This window comes from Triticum aestivum, chromosome 5D, assembly GCF_018294505.1.
Source record: "Triticum aestivum cultivar Chinese Spring chromosome 5D, IWGSC CS RefSeq v2.1, whole genome shotgun sequence".
Taxonomy (NCBI): Eukaryota; Viridiplantae; Streptophyta; class Magnoliopsida; order Poales; family Poaceae; genus Triticum; species Triticum aestivum.
The window spans coordinates 107,601,134-107,623,707 of record NC_057808.1 but is presented as its reverse complement, the minus strand read 5'-3'; the positions used below and the strand labels follow the sequence as shown (position 1 = coordinate 107,623,707).

At 46.1% G+C, this 22,574-nt stretch overlaps 3 protein-coding genes across 3 annotated transcripts; all 3 read left to right on the top strand.

Annotated features, from left to right (window-relative positions):
- Positions 1-819: 819 nt before the first annotated feature.
- Positions 820-3,856, top strand: LOC123119722 (membrane magnesium transporter). Its single transcript, XM_044539621.1, has 4 exons — positions 820-1,085; positions 1,425-1,477; positions 1,833-1,933; positions 3,510-3,856. The coding sequence occupies exons 1-4, from the start codon at positions 1,013-1,015 to the stop codon at positions 3,601-3,603; spliced, it is 321 nt and encodes a 106-aa protein (XP_044395556.1). The 5' UTR covers positions 820-1,012; the 3' UTR covers positions 3,604-3,856.
- A 764-nt stretch (positions 3,857-4,620) lies between these two features.
- LOC123119721 (uncharacterized) lies at positions 4,621-13,670 on the top strand. Its single transcript, XM_044539620.1, has 9 exons — positions 4,621-4,868; positions 5,836-5,926; positions 6,066-7,270; positions 8,211-9,054; positions 9,484-9,975; positions 10,099-10,379; positions 10,741-10,836; positions 10,950-11,075; positions 11,447-13,670. The coding sequence occupies exons 1-9, from the start codon at positions 4,719-4,721 to the stop codon at positions 13,217-13,219; spliced, it is 5,058 nt and encodes a 1,685-aa protein (XP_044395555.1). The 5' UTR covers positions 4,621-4,718; the 3' UTR covers positions 13,220-13,670.
- A 2,058-nt stretch (positions 13,671-15,728) lies between these two features.
- LOC123124447 (L-type lectin-domain containing receptor kinase IX.1-like) lies at positions 15,729-17,906 on the top strand. The gene has a single exon (XM_044545063.1). It carries the CDS (start codon positions 15,729-15,731, stop codon positions 17,904-17,906), a length of 2,178 nt encoding a protein of 725 aa, XP_044400998.1.
- Positions 17,907-22,574: the final 4,668 nt, after the last annotated feature.

Sequence of the window (22,574 nt, the reverse complement as noted above, 5' to 3'; positions counted from 1 at the left end):
CCACAACCCGAAGATGTGTGAGCGAGCTCTTCGCAGATGCCTTCAAGAAGCATCATCGGCGGTATCCTCCGATCTCCATCAAACCACCCAGAGCCACCCACACCAGCCCCGCCGGGAATTGAGGTAAGGCCAGCCACACCAACAACCTCCACGACAACCCTCGAACCGACAAGCCGCAGGCTAGTGGAGAGGAGGAACTCTTCAGCGACAGCTCCAAGAAGCATCGTCGCCGGTGTTCTTATACCCTCGTCGAACCAAGTACTTCGCCCAGAGCCTAAGCTCCTCCACCTACTAGAGCCTCGGGGAAGGAGCCCAACAACGGCTAACAGACAGCAAAAACTCGCCGCACTAGCATAAGCTGGCCGCCGGATCCGAGAGCACGCTGATCAAGCCACAACAACACCATGGAGACGTGCACACGCCGGCACACATCACACCACCACCACTGTGCGGACCCACCACACCCCCAGCAACGACACATAGCCGTTCCGGAGAGGGAGCAACACGCCGGGCACAACCAGAAAACATGAGTACCCACACCACGTGGATGCACACAATCCGGGTTGCCCAGCGGCTCCAATTGGCACCACGCCGACGTGACTTCCTCCTTAACCTTTAATCACAACGAGATTCAAATGTCTTCTTGTTTTTCAGATTTTTTTCCATGTCCAACAACAAACTACACTCACAAACAATTTCCGGATAGCAAATCCTAACTTAAATCCATGAAAAAATCCTAAAAAAAAAGTTACAGCGACCGACATGTGGGGCCGTCGTGTCAGCTCCGAGGAGGTCACAAGGATTTGGTTTCTCGTCGCACAACCATAGCCTGTCGTCCCCTGCCCCACCTGTCTGTCAGCTTGCATCGTCAGCGTGAACAGCACAGCAGAGCACCGCACCGGATCGAGCAGCCGGATTCGAGAATCGAGATCGGGGAAGCAGCAGTCTCAGCGGAAGCGCAAAGGAGAGGGCGGCTGGAGAAGCAGCTCGCCTGGCCTTGCCTCGCCTCGCCATGGGGATCGGCTACGTCATCGGCATCCTCGGCGGCGCCCTCCTCGCCCACGCCGCCTACGCCACCATCCAATGTAACACCGCGCTCCTACTCCTCACGCGTGATTTTCGATTTTGTGACTGGCGGGTGGTGTAAAACTCCGGAGAGGGTTTCCGCTTCCGGGCGCCGTGCGCTCAGATCCTCGGCCGACGGAGCCTGGTTCTCGAGCTGCCCCGTCGTTGGTTATACTGCTAGGGTTTATTTAGATCTAGGTCGCGACTTGAATTGACGTGTGTGCTGATCCCGTTTAGATTTGGGACAGCTGAGCTTTTCAGAATCATGACAGAGCTCGAATTAGAAGATGGAGGTTGCTGTTAGTGTTGCTCGCTAGGTTACAGGATCTGATTTGCGTGTCCGTGTGTTGTTGCTGCAGATCGTGCGGTGCTGAAGATCACGGAAGAGGAGTTCTCGGGGCCGCCAGTGGATGTACGTGCACCCCCTCCCTCTGGAAACCCTTTATCTTGCGATGTTACACTCGTATTCTGCTGCGTAGTCTTGCTTTCTAAAGTACTATATTTGACTAGCTTGGGAGTCGTAGTTTCGCGCAATATGTTGGGCTCGTAATTATGTAGGTGTAACCATGATTTGTACAGTAGCAACAAAATGCCCAATAGATAATTTTTTCTGTGGTGGCTGCTTCTGATTTAGTATAATTCTATGTAAAAAGGCCATTTATTAGCACTAATAATTCGGGCATGTTATCCTCAGAAAATTGCGGAAGCTTATACCTCTGCTTAAGCCTGTTGTTTACGTTGCATAACCTGTGCTTTCTGTTGTGCAGGTGATGATGCAGCTGCTCCTGGGGCTTGCCTTATGCATGTGGGCAGGTGTCTCTGTTCCAGCGAAGTTCCTTTCGGTGCTCCCCCATTCTGAGGAGAATAGGTAAGCCTATTTCACTACTTGGAGCTCCCTGTTAACTAACCTTGAGTTTTTATCTGGGATCGTGACATACAGTCATATATTGGACATGGAGGTTAAGTAAGCTTAGAAATTCAGCTGTAGTTTCCTTCTATAGTTCGCGATTGACAAATTATGGAACAGGAACTTAAGAAATGGATTTACAGGAAATGTGGCCATGTGCCTTTACAGCTTTGCATGATGAGTTGTTTTCCTTGTAAAATGTCATGGAGTTAACTGTTATGTCCTTCCAGGGCAACCTGTTACAAGATCATGTGTATTTTAAACATCCCCAATAACATGCTTTTGTCATACGAGCATATAGCACGGCTGAAAGAGAGATGGAATACTTGAAAGGAGATGCACAATTACACGCACACAACAGTACACCATGTTCACATCTATGCATTAGTGTGCAGTAGAAATACTAACAAAGGCTGCAAGATTCTTAATATCTGAAACTGCAAATATTCATGCAAACATAAATGTTATTCACAAGTCAGACATGGGATTGTATGATGCATAGACTCTTGATTCTCGACTGTGTAAGCACATATGAATTCGATGCAGTGCCGACACTTGTTAGCTTGAATTGAAGAGAGCAGTCTCGTTTCCGAGCTATGTCGGATCTTTGAAAATGAGTACCCTACATTCGCTTGGATAGAGCATAAGAGTGTTATTTTTTCATATTTGAGTGTGGTACTAGGTCGAAGATATAATCTAATAAGGAATAGAAAAACTACGGAACTGTTTTTAAACCTATTTTCTGTTGATGTTTCTCGACGCCTGAAATATTTATGGTGTTATTTAGGCATGTTTCAAGCGGCAAATAATCCCTGATAGTTCATTTATCTGGCACATTCTCTCTCTTCCTTTGTGGCATTGTGATGGGCTTTTGGTGTCACATGTTGCTGAATTTGCCATAGTATGCCTGAAAGTCACCTTACCTCCCTTCAATTATGTGGATGGTTTGTCAGGAAACAGAACTATCTCCTTTGAATTTTCCTGACATGGCTTTCCTATTTAATGCTTTGTGAAGACTCCATGGTCACCGTTGCACTCATATTATGTTACCAATGAACTGTTGAGTCTACCACATGTTGCTGAATTTGCCATAGTATGCCCGAAATCACCTTACCTCCGAATTATGGATGATTTGTCAGGAAATAAAAACATTTCCTTTGAATTTTCCTGATATGGCTTTCCTATTTAATGCTTTGTGAAGACTTAATGGTCACCGTTGCACTCATATTATGTTATCAGTGAACTGTTGGGCCTACCACATGTTGCTGAATTTGCCATAGTATGCCTGAAAGTCACCTTACCTCCCAATTATGTGGATGGTTTGTCAGGAAATAAAAATATTTCCTTTGAATTTTCCTGATATGGCTTTCCTATTTAATGCTTTGTGAAAACTCCATGGTCACTGTTGCACTCATATTGTGTTATCATCATGAACGGTTGAGCCTACATAGCAGCTTTCCTTCTGTTTTAATTATACACTGCCTAGGGAGGAACCCCTGCTACCCATTTCCTGTCTCTAATCCACCTATTGCCACAGGATCGTATCGCTCCCAGCAAACCTGGATTTCATGATCTTCAACCACCGTGGAAGGGCGCTGCCTTCAGACGCAGACTTGAAGTTGAAGATATGAACAAATTCTGTTCCTTTCTTGTCATGTAACCTTTTGCCCAAGAGGAGGATCCATCCCGTTATTCTTGTCAGTCATGTCTAAGAGGGGGAAAGCTTTTTCTTGGTCATAACTTGTTTATGCTGTAACTCTAGAATTTGTGATGCGGACACCTGTCCTATATATTTTGAGGTGGTTGGCTCGAGAACCTGATCTAGTGCAAGTTTATAGCTGAATCATCACTTCATCATTAAAGCATCCATCCATATTATATTCATTTCTTTCCACATTGGAGCGTTTGCAAAATTTATCATCCATGAGTGCCATTTGTAGCTTGTTGCCCTAAAATCCTTACCAAATATTTCATTGCTCCCCCGCAAAAATAATAAATAAATATTTCATTGCTCATAGAATGTGTTCTGTCTGCGACTAAAAATTGTATTTTTCGTTCTCTGTTCTGTATGTGACTGAAAATTTGTATTCTTCATTGACAATTTCTTGAATTTTCAATACCAGTTTTTTGGCCATGTGGTCCTTTCTATTTTTGGTGGCATGGCATATATGGCCACTTCCCTCACTTGCAATGCATTTCTTTACCAATCTGGACTAAATCACGTGCAAGCAAAATCTTTGTCTAGACTTGTCATTTCGTTCTTTCTATTTGTGGTTCCAATGACATGGGTTATAACCAGTTTTGTCATTACCATGTTTTGATCATTACTTGCCGTGATGATCAAACGCAACAAGCTCCAAATGTCGCTAGAGATGATTGATTTGATCGTGACGATCAAATCAGGCCGCACATCCAGAAATCCGACGGTCATGAACCCTTCCAGTCTCTCCAGAAGGCTGTACACGAGAGAGGCGGGGGCGAAGGTTCCGTGTCAAATCAGACGGCCTTCACAGCCAAGCAAAGAGCCAAAATGCAAAACGCTCTCCACGTTGGCAGATTCCTCGTCTCGCTGTCCCGCCCTCGCCAACGGGGGCCCACCGCGCAGTCTCTCCGCCTCCACCCCAGCTCTCTATCTCTCTCTCTCTCTCTCTCTCTCCCGTTCGACTGGCTCCCTACAAAGACGAGGCGAGGACGGCGGAAACCGCCTCCCAAAACCCGCACCCGCTAAGCCCCTCGGCCCCCTCCGATGTCGGGCCCGCGCCCCGCCGCCGCGCCGAACCCTAGCTCCGCGTCGCCCTCCCCGCCCCCTCCCCCAGCGCCGGCGGCCGCCGTCGCGAGGGTCGCGGCCAGGGTGCGCGAGGAGGGCGAGGTCTCCTCCGGCCCCTCCGACGACGAGGTGAGACCCGCGTCCCCGTCGCTGCCCGTCTTCCTCCCTCTCCCGGATCTAGCTGCTCGCGGCGCTCGGTGGAGTCGCGGGGAAGTAGTCGTAGCACTATCAGCAGCAGCTGCGCCCTAGTAGCTCGCCTTTGACTAACCTTCCGTAGGGTTTGACTTGTGGATTGAGTAGCCAAGATGTTCTCTTCTGCACGATCGGTCTGTATTGATGGATGCGCGGACTGCTGCGTGCAGTCGTGTTAATCAAGGCAGCTGAGATCTAGCAGTAGGGCTTTGGGGGTGAGATAGATGCTGCTCACGACCTCATCACTTGGCTGTTGGAACAAGGGTAGGGTTTTGACACGAGCATGATTTGGTACGCCTCTGGCGGTTATGGTTGGAGCTGTCCTAAGTTCAACTGCTACTTGAGTGAAGCTGTACGTACAAATGATTAATGATTATTGACGCTAGCATGATGTGATGCGTCTTTGGGGTTATGGTTGTAGCCGTCCTAAGATCTACCTATTTAATTGAAGCTGTTCGTACAAATGATTAGTACCAGTTATGCATCACATCGCTAGCGACAACGCCGCCTCTGCCGTTACGGTTTAGCAAGTTCCGGTACATAATTGAAGCTGTAAGAGCAATAACCGGTGTGAGTTGTGTGTTCTGTCGCTATTGCCAACTGGGCAAGTTATACTTGGGCAGGATATTGCTATAATTGAAGCTGTATAAGAGCAATAATCTGTGTGAGTTGCATGCTCTGTCGCTATTGCCAACTGGTTGAGTTAGATTTGGGCCGGATGGTACTATAAATTGACGATGCTTTGGGTCTTATGAGTTTCTCGGGTCTACCTATGTACGTATTTGCATATTAATTGCCTTTTCTATGTAACATACTTTCTACTGCTTGCGCATTTATCACCTTCTCATGGAGCTTTGCGGCAGACATTTATAGCTTAGCTTATTTGTTCAAATGCTGTGAGCAGGCTCTGCAATCTCAGCTGTTAGCTCTATCCAATGCTGGGAAATATGTGCAGGCTGCTGCTCAAGTGACGTCGGCAACTTTCCCTGGTAAAGGTAAGATCTATTGCAGCTATTTGCTCTTCTTTGTATGGCTCATCTAGTTCCTTTGTTGCGTTCTTCAATTGTCCTGTGATTTCCTTTGCTGAAAGGATGCTTTCTTAAACTTATCCCACTGTTTGCCTTGATTTACCAGGAGGTAGTAGTTTGAGTCTCTCAAATATTCTTCCTCAGAAAACAGTTGCTCCAAGTTATAAGAAGACCTTGAGGGTGAATCAAGGGCAATTCAAACTTGGCACCAGTCGTAATCTTGCTTGGTTGAAACCTGTGCCAAGTGATAACTTGGTCATAAGTTTCTCTGATGATGATATTGAGACCGACTCTGGAATGTCAAAGCAAGTTGGAGGTAAAGGTAGCAAAGCCAACACACAAGTTACACATAAACCTGGGATGAGTATGCAAACTAGACTTATGAGAGAGGAAGCACCCCAACAAAAGATCCGTGCTGCAAACATAGGATCCACGAAATGGTCTGCTAATCCACACACACTCAGAAACTCGGCGGCAGGTAGGGGCTCAGGTGCTACCTTTTCTAGAAGAGAGCCACCTATTCGTCAAGTTACACCTCTGAAGTCCTCCCAGAAGGATGGAACTGGTATGGGAGTAAAGTCAGCAGATGATAAGTTGGAAAGTTTGCGCCACAAAATTGCTGCTAGAGAAAATGAGTTGAAAGTTCAGAAAAGACCGATATCACCTGGTTTTGTGAAGGAAGCTGACTGCTCCACTGATCAGACAAGGCCACCTTTGGAGAAGATAGGCTTTGAAGCTTCCAACAGTGGTCGGCATGCTCACCTTGATGGTCCATTTGGACATGATGGCAGACCAGTTAAAAGGCTGAAGCCCAATCAGCAGTGCTTCGATAACCAAGTAGGAGGTGATTTGGTAACACTGGTAACACCTGGAAGTTCATTGGGAAATGATAATGTACAATCTTCTGAAAGAAGGGATCACATTGAAAATGGAATCACCATGAACTGTAAAGGTAATGAGACAGAACATGCCATCACAACAGAATCCTCAGATCAAATGCATATTGGTGGTACCGCTATGAACCTTCTGTCATCAAAAAGTCACCACATGGTTCTACAAGATGGTGGCAACCATGCCATGGTTGAATGTCATAGCAAGCTTGCAGGGCCACCATTTACTAGCGAGCAACCTATGGCTGAAGATACCAGTGCTTTGGTTCCCGTTACTTCTGTACCAGCAGGGGCCAATGTAGACAGGTCATCTATTCATGTCAAGGACCATATTTTTTCTAACCAGGATTGGCAACAAGTAAAGCCTGTTGGTACTTCAACTGTGTCAAATGAAAGGCTACACTTGCAGCCTGGAATGGAGGTTGGTTCAGTATTACCATCTTCTTACTAATTATTCGATTACTATTTCGTTTATGTTGTACTTCCGAATGTACTAAAAGAGTTTGGTTCCATTTACTACTAGTTCCAAAGTCAGTGATCAGGTATTTCACATGCCCTCCATTAGAAAGTGGGAAAGCTGGAGTTAACGATTCCTCTATTTTCAAAATACTACCATTGTATAATGTGATACATGAGAATAGATACATTGACACTGAGACTACACTTCCGAATAATCAAGGGAACCCCGATCCCTCACCAGCTTAATTCTTTTGCTTGCCGCGAAGTTTGGAACCCGTTGTAGTTTGCTGGTTGACACCTTTTTCCTTAACCTAGTAGCGATAGCTTAAGTTTTAGGTGATATTTATTCCTTTTTATTAAGGTTTCGTTCATAAGAAAATTTGACTATATTTGTATCTCAGTGAGGAAAATGCTAATCTGTATGGTACTCCCTCCGTCCCAAAATAAGACTCAAGTTTGTACTAACTTTGTACTAAAGCTAGTACAAAGTTGAGTCACTTATTTTGGGACGGAGGGAGTACATCTTTTTGCTCACTTGTCGCTCTTCATGAATACTGGTTGTTTTTCATTGCTTTGTTGGGCATACATCTAGTCAATTGATGAACTTTGGTAAATGCTTTGTAAAAAGGGTTAGCTAATGTTTTTCTGCCGCCCTTGCTTAAACCTGATGTCTGCAAGGTGCAGATATAAATCAAAATACTTTCTCTGAATTTCTCTAGAAGCTTCGGTCACTGAAATTCGATGCATTGCAGTTTCAGCTGCTATAATTTGTTCCGCAATTGTCTGGAAATGCCTTTAAGTTTATTTTCGTTTAATAATAATGCCTATGATGAAAACTGTAATCTATATATGGCAACCAAACAGAAGAGTAACTTGTCAATGTGGGCTTCTTATTTTGTCAGAATGCTGATCTCTTAAACCGGAGTGGCCAGGTGGGTACAAGAGGCCAGAACACAACATTGCTCTCTCTGCTTGAGATGGAGGAACTCCAAGACAGGGAGTTGGAGGTTGCTCAGGAGCATAGGCGAAAATGTGAAGTTGAAGAAAGAGAAGCTCTCAGAGCATATCGCAAAGCACAAAAAGCTTTAATTGAGGCCAATGAAAGATGTGCCATTCTTCGTGGAAAAAGAGAAGTTTGCTCTGCACAAGTCCATGGTTTGATTGCAGAGAATTCTTCTTTGGCGCAGTGTTCAAATATTCAGAATGCTGGACGTGGCTTTGTAATGCCGTCACTACTCAACTCTCAGTTCCATGCAGATCTTCAGATGCCCGAGATCCGTGGTGGTAGGTCTAGCAGTCCATACCAAGATGAACCTCCTCAACAGCCTGTGGATAAGCACGAGGCACGCTCACGCCATTGTGATGAGCTTGCTGCTGGCATTGCTGATCCGAAATTTGCGAGTACTGTCCATGATAATAGTGAACCTTCACATTACAGGGAAGAGGATCTCCTGTTCTCTTCTAAGCGGGCTAGATCAGAATGCACTTCAAATCTGGAGAATGAGGAAACTATACATGCATATCTGGAGGAAAACAGAGAGCCTTCTGGTGATAACGGTCAGGACTATGAACTTTTAGAAGCTTCTTTGAGGTCCAGATTGGTGCAAAAATTTGCAAGGAATCCACATCTGAATAACTCTGGAGAAGTCACTGAAGAACATGCAGAAGTAACGGAACAAGGCAAACAACCTGCAAATGTTGAACTTCAGTTACAGGATGCTGATGAGATTATGACAAATCCTGAAGGTTCACATTTCGTAACTTACCCAAGTCATTTGTATTCGTATAATCTATGGTTGCCATATGCTCTCCATTTAATGATGACCTGCATATGCGGTGAAAGGTTGTCAATTGCTAGATATACCTTGCGGACATTTGTTGTTAAGTTAATCGATCAACTAGATAATGGTCAGGCAATCAGGTTATTAAAGTACCCACATGGTATAAATATGCTTTAGTACTCTTAATAAGAATGAGCTCTAAAGGATTTTGCCATTTTCTTTGTTGTGTTGTTGAGTAAGATTTGATCTTTTGGCGCAGCATTTATGCATGAGAATTGAAAGAACTAACCGCCGGACATGTTCTTGTACACCCACTAAAGATGTCATGCCTTTCTCTGGACTGCATGTATTCATGAATGATTGTTGAATTCATGTTTGGTACTTTATTGTGTAGGCACAGCGGAACTTGCAAATGATGGCGCTGATTGTGTTGAAAAGATGTCTGGACTATCTAATTCTAGTAATGCTCTTTCCATGGGCAACTGTGATCCTGAGGACAATATTTCCTCTCTTGGAGAATTATGCGCGCCATCAAGCGTGAATTCTCTCATTTTTCCTTCTTCAGCGCCACTAAATGCTGCTAAACACATCAAGTGGGTAGTCCATGGCTTCTGTATAAATGATTCTATAACTAGTAATGTAGCATCTGATGCAACGGTAAGTGATCAGTATATGATACAAGACCGTGTTGAAGAGAATTTGAAGATGGTCTCAACAGCTACAAAGGATAAGGACATGGTGCACAGTGGGATTGATCCCTTCTGGCCCTTCTGCATGTTTGAGCTCCGAGGAAAGTGCAATGACGAAGAGTGTCAATGGCAGCATATTGAGAATCATGCTTGGAGAAAGTCAAATGACACAAAACATGCCATGTCCTCTGTTTCAGGTTGTTTTATGTGCAACCAGTATATCCTGTTAATTAATTAATTTTAATGTATATCTGTTTGCCTTCCATATGCATTGTGCTTGGTGAAGGTTTGTCATTGATACCTGGAACTAATATATGTAGGTCGGAGTCCTTATGATCTGTTTCAGCATATTCTGCCAGTGCCAACATATCGTGTTGGTTCAAATCTTATTAGAGCCGATCTGAACTTAATGCAGTCGGTGCTGGCTAGCAGTATATGGCAGTATTGGCAAAGGGGGTTTTGCGCTTCCTTTCCTTTACCTTTGTCAGTTCAGAGAGTTCTTCCATCAGATGCACCATTCTTACAAGCTGGTGATGGTTCGATTGCAGATTTTGATAGGAACAGACAGCTATCAAATTTGCGAATGCTGGATGGTAGGAAGGTGGGTGCCAGTAGAATCTGTTGTTCACCATTATCATCACATCAGCGGAAGTGGCATATATATCAGTATCTGGTTCTCCACACTGTTCTTATTCTTACGAGTGTGCTGCTTTGCCTGTTCTCATTTCCATACAGAATATCTGGAATTAGCTCAAAAAGTTTACAGTTGGAATGCTTTTATGCTCCTAGTGGACAAAAAATAATAATTCAACTTGTTATTGACGATATTTAATCTATTCACATGCATTTCTTTTTCATATTTAATATTTTAACATTTTTAGTTCCACACTTCCATTTACTAGTTCATTGCTTTCTGATCTGCTTATATTTTGATTAGTTTTATTTAACCTTTTGTTCTGTAGAATAAGATTGTACAGGGATCTGTTGATGTTGAGCTTTTCTTAGAGGCTGCACTTGGTTTATATTGTGGGAAAGTAAACAAACCTGACAGGCTCAAGGTGATCTTTGTATTGCTTACTGCTTAGGGACATATTACACATTCTAACATGGGTTTGATTTATTGACTTTCAGTTATTCAGCTTAGCTCTAATATCGAACATGCATTCTACAGGCTCTTTTACTTCTAGCACGTTCCATTGAGGCTGATCCAAGCACAGTCATTCTGTGGGTGTTTTATCTTCATATTTACTATCAAAAGGATGAAGGTCTTGGGAAAGATGACATGTTTTCCCATGCGGTACACTGTTTCTCAACCTTTGCCATTTAAATTCGTTACACGAGACAAAATTATCATGGTAGGATCCATGAGCTACAGGTGCCTGTTAGTATTGGCTAGGTTGCATTTCTATTTTATCTACACGGGTGGTTCACCTTAGAGGTGGAAAACTAGTTTCTTTTGAACCATTTTTTATTCTATCTGTAACTAAAGCCATTTATACTAGGTTCATTGGGCCCTCTCATGTGACAAAAACACAAGTTCTTGTGTTGGCCAAATCAAAATTTTGTTATGGTATATTAGGCATTGAGTCCATATTTACATCCAATCTGTGCATGTTTGCTTCAGTTTCGTATCATCCGATACCTAATATTATGTGTTTTTCCTTTTAGGTGCAACACAATGTTTACTCCTACGAATTATGGCTTATGTATATTAATAGTAGGTTGCGCTTTGATGACCGATTGGATGCTTATAACGATGCTCTGAGTATGCTCTGCCAAATGCCAGCTGATACTGACAATGAATTGAAAGATAGGAGTGCCTTCATCCTAGATATTTTCTTACAGATGATTTACTTCCTGTGCATGTCTGGAAATGTAGATAAGGCTATTTCTAGGATATATGGGATTCTACCTGCTGCAACCGCTGACTGCTCTGGCGAGAAGTTACTTTCGGATGCCATATCTTGCTTGACTGTGTCTGACAGATGCATATTTTGGATTTCATGCCTGTACATCTCAATTTATAGGAAGCTTCCAGAGGAAATTTGCGATCAGCTAGAATTTCCAAAAGATATACCTCGCATGTTAGTATGGCATCCTATTGAACTTAGGGTAGATAACAGACGTCAGGTTACAGAACTGTTGAAACATGTTGCTGATAAGATGTCTCTAGATATTAATGAGACTGTTAAAAATGGGGATCCGTCTTACCTGAAATTGTCACAATTCCTCGCTGTTAACCACATTAGTTGTTTAGCTGCTCTTGAAGGCTTGCAATCTTCTGTTGGTATGCTGATGAAGTATATGAAGGAGTATCCAATGTGCCCCAATATTCTTCTTTTCGCAGCTCGGATATGTCAAAAGTATGGTACATGTCCTGGTCTGAAAGGGTTTGATGAGTTGCTCATGGATTGGCCTAAAGAGGTGCAAGGAGTTCAGTGTCTGTGGAATCAATATGCTGAGCATGCTTTGGCAGATAATATTGAGTTAGCTGAGAAGATTCTGGCTCGCTGGTTTGAAGAATATGGAAAAAATGGTAATCTCCATTCTAGTGCTGCTGTTTGTATGGCGGAAGTTGGTAATGAAGTGTCCGAACAACCACAAGAAGTTTGTTCTGGTCCATCTGCATCTGAAGATCAGGTCTACTGGTTGTTAAACCTCTCACTGTACAGGATGCTAGAGAACAACCTACAGGAAGCACAAGTTGCTGTGAACAAAGCATTGAAGTTGGCCCGAGGGGAGAGCTATGAGCACTGTTTAAGGGAGCATGCTGCAATTAACATGCTAGAGAGACCATCTTGTACAGACACTCAAGCTCGAGCTACCTTAAATCTGATGAGTGGTTATCTTGCAGACCTTCGGAACTTACCTGTGAAGGAACTGCTGTCTCGAAGGTTTATCCAAAATGTTAAGAAGCATAAGCTTAGGCAGTTGATAGATGACACTATAGGTCCAGCTTCTGCAGATTCTTCAGTGATAAACTCAACCCTTGAGGTGTGCTATGGCCAGTCCCTCCTTCCAGAAAAAATAGGCGGAGTAAAATACCTTGTGGATTTTGTTGAATCAGTTATGGAGGTTCTTCCTGCAAACTACCGCCTAGCCCTGGCAGTTGGCACATTTGTGGTTAAACATTATACGGGCTCTGACCCTACCTCGATGAGCACCAGGTTCTGGGCAAGTTCTGTTCTGATCAATGCCATTTTCCGTGCTGTACCCGTCGCACCAGAATCAGTGTGGATAGAAGGTGCCAATCTCCTGGAGAAACTGCAGGCTGCTGAGACGGTGAAGCGGTTCCACCAGCAGGCAACATCAGTGTACCCCTTCTCATTCAAGCTGTGGCATGCTTACTTGACTGCCTGCAAGGCCAGTGGAAGCAACACGGATAGCATCACAGAAGCCGCTAGGCAACGAGGCATCGAGCTGAATGTAATGCCACCCTAGTTCTGCCCCTTTGATCTGATGAAGCTGTGGAATTATCCAGGTGGAAGCTGTAGTTTAGTGTTGTGCTTACTGGAAGTGACGTAGATACATGGAATCGGTGGTGGGATTGGCAACCAGGTGGAGGCTGTAGCTAGTGTTGTCTGTTTACTGCAAGGGACATGGCATATATGGAGATGATGTTGGTGGCGATGATGACGATGGAGATGGTTTTCTTTTTGTTTGGGCAGGCAAGTTCATGGCGATGAGACCAGATCCGGTTGGCAGGTTGATGGTGAAGGATGCTTACCACCCTACACAGAGGGGCGTTTCTTTTTGGCCGACTTGAGAACGATGTTGAAGGCAGATTTCTGTCTTTCAGTTTTAGTCTTGGTTTCCGCTGTTGATGTGTATGACCCATAACTGTTGTTTTAAATCGCCATTGTCGATGGATATAAATGAGAATTTTTGTTTATCGTTGCCGTGTGCTTTTTATTCGCAGTTTCAGCATATTGCCTATTCTGTAATCTGTATTACTCATCATGATCTGCGATTTGAGAAGAGATAATGCCTTATATTTACCCTGTTCTGAGTCACTCCGCTCCCGGATCCACCGGAATGGAGTGAGCAAATCGCAGAGCCTGGAAATGAAGGAGTTCATCAAATTTACGGACGGCTGCCACCGATAAGCACGAAGGGGTTCATCAATTTTACGGAAGGCTGCCACCGATAAGTGAAGCTTACCGGTTCATTCGAGCGTTTCTATATGGACATTCTATTGAATCAATATAAAGTTGGGCGAGAATTCTCAAAAGGATTTCTATATGGACATTCTATTGAATCAATATGAAGTTGGGTGAGAATTGTACAAAAAAAACATCGATCAAGGAGTGTGAACTCGCTTGGAGGAGCCGGATCGTGGGATTTCACCGAGCTGGTGGATTACAGAATAGACTCTTAACCTCGTAACAGATTGCTTCAGATATATTCCCTCTTTCCCGAGTTATAAGATGGTCTAACATTTTTTTTGATTTTGATGTATAAAGACACGTTTTAATTTAATGTGTTTGCTTGCTTATTTTAGTTTGTATATAGGGGCTGAAACTGGGGAGCCCGTTGGATAGTAAATTTGGTATGTATAGTCCAGTCTGAACAAGTAGGAACGGAATGAGGGAGCCCCTTGGAGATGCCGTTAGGTTGTTCTATCAGGACAAGCACCAACGACACCATACAAAATCACCGAGAGGCAAGGTCAAAAGAATAAGAAAAATAATGGATGAGTGATGAGAAATGGTTGAGTGCGTCCAAGCGCTTTGTTGAACGACCATTAAACCTGTATATACGCTAGTGACTCCGTCTTGTGCAACCATTTGGTGCTCGGTCAGAGCCGTGCACATCATGCACCAACTTAGCTCTCTAATTTCTTGAACGCTGCTAAACAGCCGATGCATTCTGGACGACTTCGAGACGATGCAGTACATCAAGCCATCCATGCCTCGTCCAAAAGTGAACATCACCGTTGAGTCCTCCCATCTTCCAAAGTTCGGCTGGAAAATGTTGTTCATAAAGTAATTTCTTTCTTGTGCTACATCATGCACTAACTTAACTTTGTGCGTTCCCGTGGTGACCATTTCAAATTTGACCGTGACAATTGACTACTCCACTAAGATTTTAGCGACCTAATATAAAGACGAGCTCAGCTACGCGCCGTCAATGATCTTGGGCCGGCCGTCAAAGATCTTGGGGCGGCGACCGGAGGCCGGGAGACGGAGCGGACGGCCGTCGGACTGCTGGGGCGACTGCGTCCATGGAAGAATGAGACGAGCGGACGGCCGCCGGGCTGCTAGGGCGGCTGCGTCCATGGAACAATGAGACAGAGCTGACGCTGGTGCGGCTGCGTCACCAAGGAAGAATGAGACAAGCGAAGGGCAGCCGGGCTGCTGGGGCGGCTGCGTCCAAACAATGATGAACAGTTCTGATATGGGGCTTGAAATTGATGCTATGAATCATTACAATTGTAACATCACAAGAAAGGACAAATCTACCCTAACAGCCAATTACCAACATATCCTAGAGAGAGAAAAACTAGGGAACAATAATGACCGTTGGATCAATTGTATACTACCCATCATTTTCAGTAGTATGATGTACTGTAAAAAGTCTCAACATATTTTAGGACCGGCTTTGCTACACGTACAAGATGTTAGGGAGGAGAAGATTACAGGGTGATATGTTTTTAATTGGTGATTAGCAGCGGCACGGACCCACCCCATTCAAATCAGGAGGACGTTTAGAAAGTTTGAAAGGAGCCTGTAGAACTTCTGTAAAAGTCTGTACGTCTAGCATTTTTGTTTTAGGACGGAGGTAATATAGTAGTAGTATCCTTTTTCTGCGAGTGAGTAGTAGTGGAGTAGTAAACTGGTAATACTAATAAATCGAATCCCATCCCGGGCAGGCGTGAAATGTCCATGAGCTATATACATCTCCCCTTGTTTTCTAGTGCCCAAGCTTCCTCCTTGGCAAACACCAAGCGATGGGCTCCCGCCGTCGTCCCAGTCTCACCACCCTAGTCCAGGTGCTCCTCTGCCTCTACCACGCGCCGCGCATGGCCCTGTCGCTCTCCTTCAACCTCAACTTCTCGGACCCCGGCGTCCCCAACCGCGGCGCGTCCATCAACTTCGCCGGCCAAGCGTTCCTCAGCTCGTCCGCCCTCGAGCTGACGACCAACACAAGCGATGCAAACATCCAGTACAGCACCAGCCGGGCGTCGTACGTGCACAAAGTGCCGCTGTGGAACAGCGCCACCGGCGAGACGGCTAGCTTCACCACCACCTTCTCCTTCCGGATCACCCCGGACAGGGACAGCCCGTCCAGCGCCGGCGACGGGATGGCCTTCTTCCTCGGCCATTTCCCTTCGGTGATCCCGCCCAAGAGCGAGGGCGGCAGCCTGGGCCTCCTCCCGGCCCTCACCAACGGGACGGGCGACACCCGGATCGTCGCCGTCGAGTTCGACACGTTCCTCAACCCGCAGAACGCCGACATGAACGGGAACCACGTCGGCATCGACGTCAACTCCGTCAACTCCACGGCGTCCACGGACACGACGACCATCCCGGGCAGGAACCTCACGTCCTCGCACGTTATGACCGCCACTGTCAAGTACCACAATGGCTCCAGGTTGCTGGCAGTTGATCTCCTAATCGGCGACGCCCTGTACCAGGTCAATGCAACCATTGACCTGAGAAGGTATCTGCCGGAGGAGGTTGCTATCGGCCTCTCGGCGGCCACTGGCTGGGCCGCCGAGCTGCACCAGATACTGTCATGGTCATTCAGTTCCACTCTGCAGCTGGAATCCCGATTGGAATCCAACATGGAAGCACCTCCGCCGGCTCAACTTCCTCCTCCAACCAGCAACAAGCACAAGATGTTAGTAGTAACCCTGCTGTCCGTACTAGTTCCGCTGCTATTTCTGTCGGTATGTGTGGCCATGGTAACGATATGGCGGCGACACGAGAAAAGAAGATCAAAAAGAGCAAATGGGGACAGCAGCAGTGACAGCGACGACGAAGAACATTGTGTCGACAGAGCTGTCCTCGAGAGAGGTGTGGCCGCCGGTGGCCCCAAACGGTACACGTACCATGAGCTCGTTGCTGCAACGAGCAACTTCGCGGAGGAGGAGAAGCTCGGGCGAGGCGGTTTCGGCAGCGTGTACCGAGGTCACCTCACGCTCGCCGTCGCCGGCGGTGACCAAGAGCGTCGCGCGGTGGCTGTAAAGATGTTGTCGGCAGAGTCGTCGGCGCAGGGGAGGAAGGAGTTCGAGGCAGAGGTGAGGATCATCAGTAGGCTGAAGCATCGCAACCTCGTGCAGCTGCTGGGCTGGTGCGACAGCCGCAAGGGGCTGCTGCTCGTCTACGAGCTGGTCGCAGAGGGCAGCCTAGACAGGCACCTCTACAGCAAGGACGGGTTCCTGACATGGCCGCAGAGGTACAAGATCATCCTCGGCCTGGGATCGGCGTTGCGCTATCTCCACGGAGAGTGGGAGCAGAGCGTCGTGCACGGCGACATCAAGCCGAGCAACATCATGCTCGACGCCTCGCACTGCACCAAGCTGGGGGACTTCGGCCTGGCCCGGCTCGTCGACCACGGCGCGGGATTGCTGCAGACCACCAAGGCCGTGCTCGGCACCGCCGGGTACATCGACCCGGAGTTCGTCAACACGCGCCGGCCCAGCACCGAGTCCGACGTGTATAGCTTCGGCGTCGTCCTCCTGGAGATCGTCTCCGGCCGGCGGCCCGTGGTTGAAACCGCGGAGATATCCTTCACGCTGCTCAGGTGGGTGTGGAGCCTGTACGGCAGGGACGCGGTCCTTGACGCGGCGGATGAGCGGCTGAGGGGCGACGAGGCCGACGAGTGGTGGATGGAGCGGGTGCTCGTCGTCGGGCTCTGGTGCGCGCACCCGGACCGGAGCGAGCGGCCGTCTGTCGCGCAGGCCATGAATATCCTTCAGTCCGAGGAGGCGAGGCTGCCGGCGCTCCCCTTCCATATGTACAGGACCGTGCCGGAGCTTGAGTCATACGGCCGGCACGGGGCGTTCTCCACCGACGGCACCGATTGCGTCGGCTCTTCTTTGGTCAACACTGGCGACGCCACTCTTTCTTCCGACTCGTCCCCGATCGCGTTGCTACGACGTTCCAAGGATCTAGCTAATTGATTGATTTCCTGTTGCCTTCCCATTGTTGATTGTTTTTGAGATAGCCACGCCGAGCGGTCGTCAGGTGTGCATTGTCAGCTACAATTATTTTGAAGTACTGACCGCTACACTGATGCCGAGCAGAGTGATTCATGGTCGGATTAATTTGGTTCGTGATTTCGCTGGATTAACTTCTCTGGTCGATCTTGTATGTACCGACCGTGGATATTGTCGGACATTCGGGGTATTGCATGTATTCTCTCTTTCCTCTTGAACTAGATTCCCCTGGCCCATGGCCCCATGCTATCACCTCTTCGACACAAATTACACAATAAACAAATATGTCATCATGACCTTTAAATAAATTGGTGCAAATTTAAATTCGTTTATGTATTTAAATTTCTCACGGCCAGCCCTACGAAACTAGTACAATATATTCAAAATTAAATTGTAAGCCCCAGATAAAATTAGACTGTGCATGGCTCAAAACAAGTTCCATAAACTTTCATCAATGTTCGGACAAGTTGTTTATAAAGTTCTTCTGTTCGAAATACATTTTCTAGCAAAGTTTATTCTTTAATATTTCTAACAAAGTGCAGACCCACTAATAAGAAAATTCTTCGATTCCTGATACTGTTTATTTAGCCCTTTACAACAAAAATGAAAAGTTCTTCACTCCTTCCAGCAAAGTCCACTAATTTAATGAAATGGCTATAAAAAGTTCTTTAGAATCTGAAATTAAAATTCAAGTAGGGAGTTAAAAAAATTCTACCGCGAGACATCACATTCAGTTGAGGTCTTACATTGGGTCACTCTGTTTTGGCTGAGTCAAAATTTCTTAAGAAGCTCTCTAATTCAAATCTTTTAATTAACTATGCCCTAATTTTAAAGCTCTCTCATTTGATTAAGATATTCGATTTGTGAATTGGTACACATTTTGACTGGGTCAACAATTTCTCAAATCAATCGACAACAACTAGCCTAATAAAACGTATCATTCCGCGCACCCTCTCATCACCTAAAAAAAGGCATCAACTTGTGATACTGTAGCACCAATATAGTATATGGAACCAACGATGTAGAAATTTCTCCATATAGTTATGGGTTGATTAACAGATAACATAGAATCACGAAAACACCGCATTATAAGTAAAAAAAAACACTCTCCATCATCTCCCACACTCACCAAACCTAATATTCCTCAGTTTCAAAATGTAAGTTGTATCAGTTTTTTAAGTCAAATTTCTTTAACTTAGACCAAGTTCAGAGCCAAAATATCGACATCCATAATACTAATTAAATAAATATGAAATTTTTATTTCATGATGAATCTAATTATACCGATTCGATATTATGGATATTGATACATTTCTCTATAAATTTGATCAAACTTAAAAAGTTTGACTTAAAAAATCATTATAAATTTTGAAACAGAGGGGGTAAAAGATATATGAAAACCCAACAGCACTAACAGCGCAGCAAAGAGCGACCAACCCTTTTAGTTCTTACTTATTCGGCACCTCACTCAAGCCTATTCACCAGCACCCACATATACAAGATTGACCAAGGAGAAGACATGCGTGCATCAATTTTTCTCTGCAACACCAGCGGCGGAAGCATGCACACACCAAAATACGAAGTGCATATCAGAAGAAAAAAATATCTTAGGTGCTACGGCCTGTAGCACAAATCCATGGTACAAACAACAAATTTTGCATGAGCGGGAGCTAATTGTGGAGGTCGGCCTCGAAGGAAGCAGTGAAGGGGACAAAGGAGATGGCGCAGAGGAGGGGGCGTGGTGGTAGTAGGTGGTAGGGTGTCGCGACAGAGGAGGCATGCGAGGAGTTAGGGGCAGACGGTGGCAGCGCCAGACTCAAGGCTCCCTGGCTGTGGCTGCATGGGAGAAATGAAGGGTGAAAGATCGAGGATGTCGCCTAGAGAGGGGGGGGGGGTGAATAGGCACTTTAAAATAATTCCGGTTTAGGCTTGAACAAATGCGGAATAAACCTAGCGGTTAATTTTTCAAGCACAAAACCTACAACAACTAGGCTCACCTATGTGCACCAACAACTTATGTGTGACGCCCTCGATTCAATCGTACACTAATCATACACGCAAATGTGTACGATCAAGATCAAGGACTCACGGGAAGATATCACAACACAACTCTAGACACAAATTAAAATAATACAAGCTTTATATTACAAGCCAGGGGCCTCGAGGGCTCGAATACATGAGCTCGATTACACAAGAGTCAGCGGAAGCAACAATATCTGAGTACAGACATAAGTTGAACAGGGATGCCTTAAGAAGGCTAGCACAAAAAGCAACACGATCGAAGAGGCAAGGCCTCCTGCCTGGGAGCCTCCTAACTACTCCTGGTCGTCAGCGGTCTCCACGTAGTAGCAGGCATCGGCGGTGGCATCTGGCTCCTGGGCTCCGACATCTGATTGCATCAACCGGAAAGAAGAAGAAAGGGGCAAAGGGGAAGCAAAGCAACCGTGAGTACTCATCCAAAGTACTCGCAAGCAAGGATCTACACTACATATGCAACATTATCAAAGGAAGGTTGTATATGTGGACTGGGCTGCAGCAATGCCAGAATAGAGATAAGGTCTAGTCCTATCGAAGACTAGCATCTTCTGGAAACCACCATCTTGCAGCAACAGGAGGGAGTAGAGTAGCATAAAGTAAAGTAGTAGAAGTGTTATCAACCTCGGCCAGAGATCCTTTCTCGACTCCCTGCGAGAAATCAATCCCAGAGCCATACTATCCAGTTCCAATTATAATCCAATTCTCATATCCAAGTCTCATCACAAGTATCCAGTTCTAGTTGTATCGATCGGGATACAACTCCAAGTGTCCGTTACCGTAGGACATGCTATCGATAGATGTTTTCTTCCCTGCAGGGGTGCACCAACTTACCCACCACGCTCGATTAACTCCGGCCGGACACACTTTCCTGGGTCATGCCCGGCCTCGGCCAAACAATACGCCGCAACCCGACCTAGGCTTAATAGAGAGGTCAAGCACGCCGGACTAAACCTATGCCCCCAGGGGTCATGGGCCATCGCCCCGGGAACTCCTGCACGTTGCGTGGGCGGCCGGTGAGCAGACCTAGCTACCTCCTTAAAAAGGTAGGAGCTTACCAGTCCAACCCGGCGCGCGCCGCTCAGTCGCTTGACGTCTATTAAGCTTCGGCTGATGCATACGACGCAGAACGCCCATACTATGCCCACGTGATGGTTAGTGCTATCAGGCCAGAGGCCCCTTGGATCAAATATCCAAATCGTAGTGGATTAGGAACGCGCGGTAACAAGCAGAGACTCACGAAAGATGTGACCCCGTCGCCCCGTCTCGAGGAATTGCGGCAAGGGCTAGGAATGCCCGGCCACGCCTCGTAATTATCTCGCGGGCACCTTCCAGGTCAACCCGACTCCACATCACTCGCAATTAAGCTCGCGCGGGTACCCCTCAGGGCCGACCCGTCTCTAGTAACATGGTTCAGTGTAAAGTCATAGTAACCATAGTAACTGTGTGTCCAAACATCAAGGGGAAAACCCGAGGAATCGCCCCCGGTGAATTCCATTCGATGTAATCATCAAGGTGAACGTAAGAGGAATCACCCCCGAGGTTCACACTTGAGGGGTTGCACGACAGAGTCGTATCGGAAGTGGTTAAAGCGGAATCACCCTCGATGACCACGACCGAATAGCTACACTACAGGGTTAACATCAGAAGTGCTGTAGAGGTCTCACCCTCGGCACTCGATAGTAACCCAGCAGTGTCGAGCAACTAAGGAGAAAGTGATGTGCGATGCCGGGGCCTGGTCTTCGATCCCGTTGATCGGGTCTTCGATGATGAAGCAGGGGCAACAAGGTCAAGGTGGGGGTCACTGATGGATCACTAACCAACCTATACTAAGCAGTTTAGGATAAGCAGGTAAGATACAATGAGCAGGTTACAAAAGCAGGCTATGCCTCAGAATAGGAGCAAACAATAACAGTAGCAAAATCTAATGCAAGCATGAGAGAATGGAATGGGCGATATCGGGATGATCAAAGGGGGGGCTTGCTTGGTTGCTCTGGCAAGGAGGGGTCGTCGTCGACGTAGTCGATCATAGGGGTGGCATCAGTCTCGGGGTCTACCGGAGAGAAGAGGGGGAAGAAACAGTAAATATAAAGCAGACAAAGCATCACAAAGCATAACATGGCAATATGCGGTGCCGGGTGTGACCTAACGTAAGGCTACACGATATAGGTGAAGGGGGAATTCAACCGGGAATGTTTTCCCGGTTTCGGACCTGTGTCACACAGATGACCGGAGGGGGAATGTTCCATGTTCAGATAGCTAGAGGCATCCGACTGATGAATGGACCGCGTATTCGGATTCGTTGGATTTTTCTGAGCAACTTTCATATAGAAAACATTTTCATCCGAGTTACGGTTTATTTTCTATGAATTTTCAAAGATTAAACCATATTCTGAATTTATTTAAAATAACAGAAAAGATAAAATGACGTCAGCATGACGTGCTGATGACGTCAGCAGTCAACAGACTCGCTGACCAGGTCAAACTGACCACTGGGTCCTACATGTCATAGACAGAGGGCTAACAGTGGGTTATTTTAATTAAACGTGGTTAATTAGCAGCTGGGTCCCACATGTCAGTGACTAATTAGCTAAACTA

Excerpts from the sequence above, each read along its gene's own strand:
- LOC123119722 (XM_044539621.1), top strand. The coding sequence starts at position 1,013 with ATGGGGATCGGCTACGTCATCGGCATCCTCGGCGGCGCCCTCCTCGCC. Across the intron at positions 1,478-1,832 it reads TCTCGGGGCCGCCAGTGGAT|GTGATGATGCAGCTGCTCCT; the intron begins GTACGTGCACCC and ends TCTGTTGTGCAG. Across the intron at positions 1,934-3,509 it reads CCCCATTCTGAGGAGAATAG|GATCGTATCGCTCCCAGCAA; the intron begins GTAAGCCTATTT and ends CTATTGCCACAG.
- LOC123119721 (XM_044539620.1), top strand. The coding sequence starts at position 4,719 with ATGTCGGGCCCGCGCCCCGCCGCCGCGCCGAACCCTAGCTCCGCGTCG. Across the intron at positions 10,837-10,949 it reads ACAAACCTGACAGGCTCAAG|GCTCTTTTACTTCTAGCACG; the intron begins GTGATCTTTGTA and ends TGCATTCTACAG. Across the intron at positions 11,076-11,446 it reads ATGACATGTTTTCCCATGCG|GTGCAACACAATGTTTACTC; the intron begins GTACACTGTTTC and ends TTTTCCTTTTAG.
- LOC123124447 (XM_044545063.1), top strand. The coding sequence starts at position 15,729 with ATGGGCTCCCGCCGTCGTCCCAGTCTCACCACCCTAGTCCAGGTGCTC.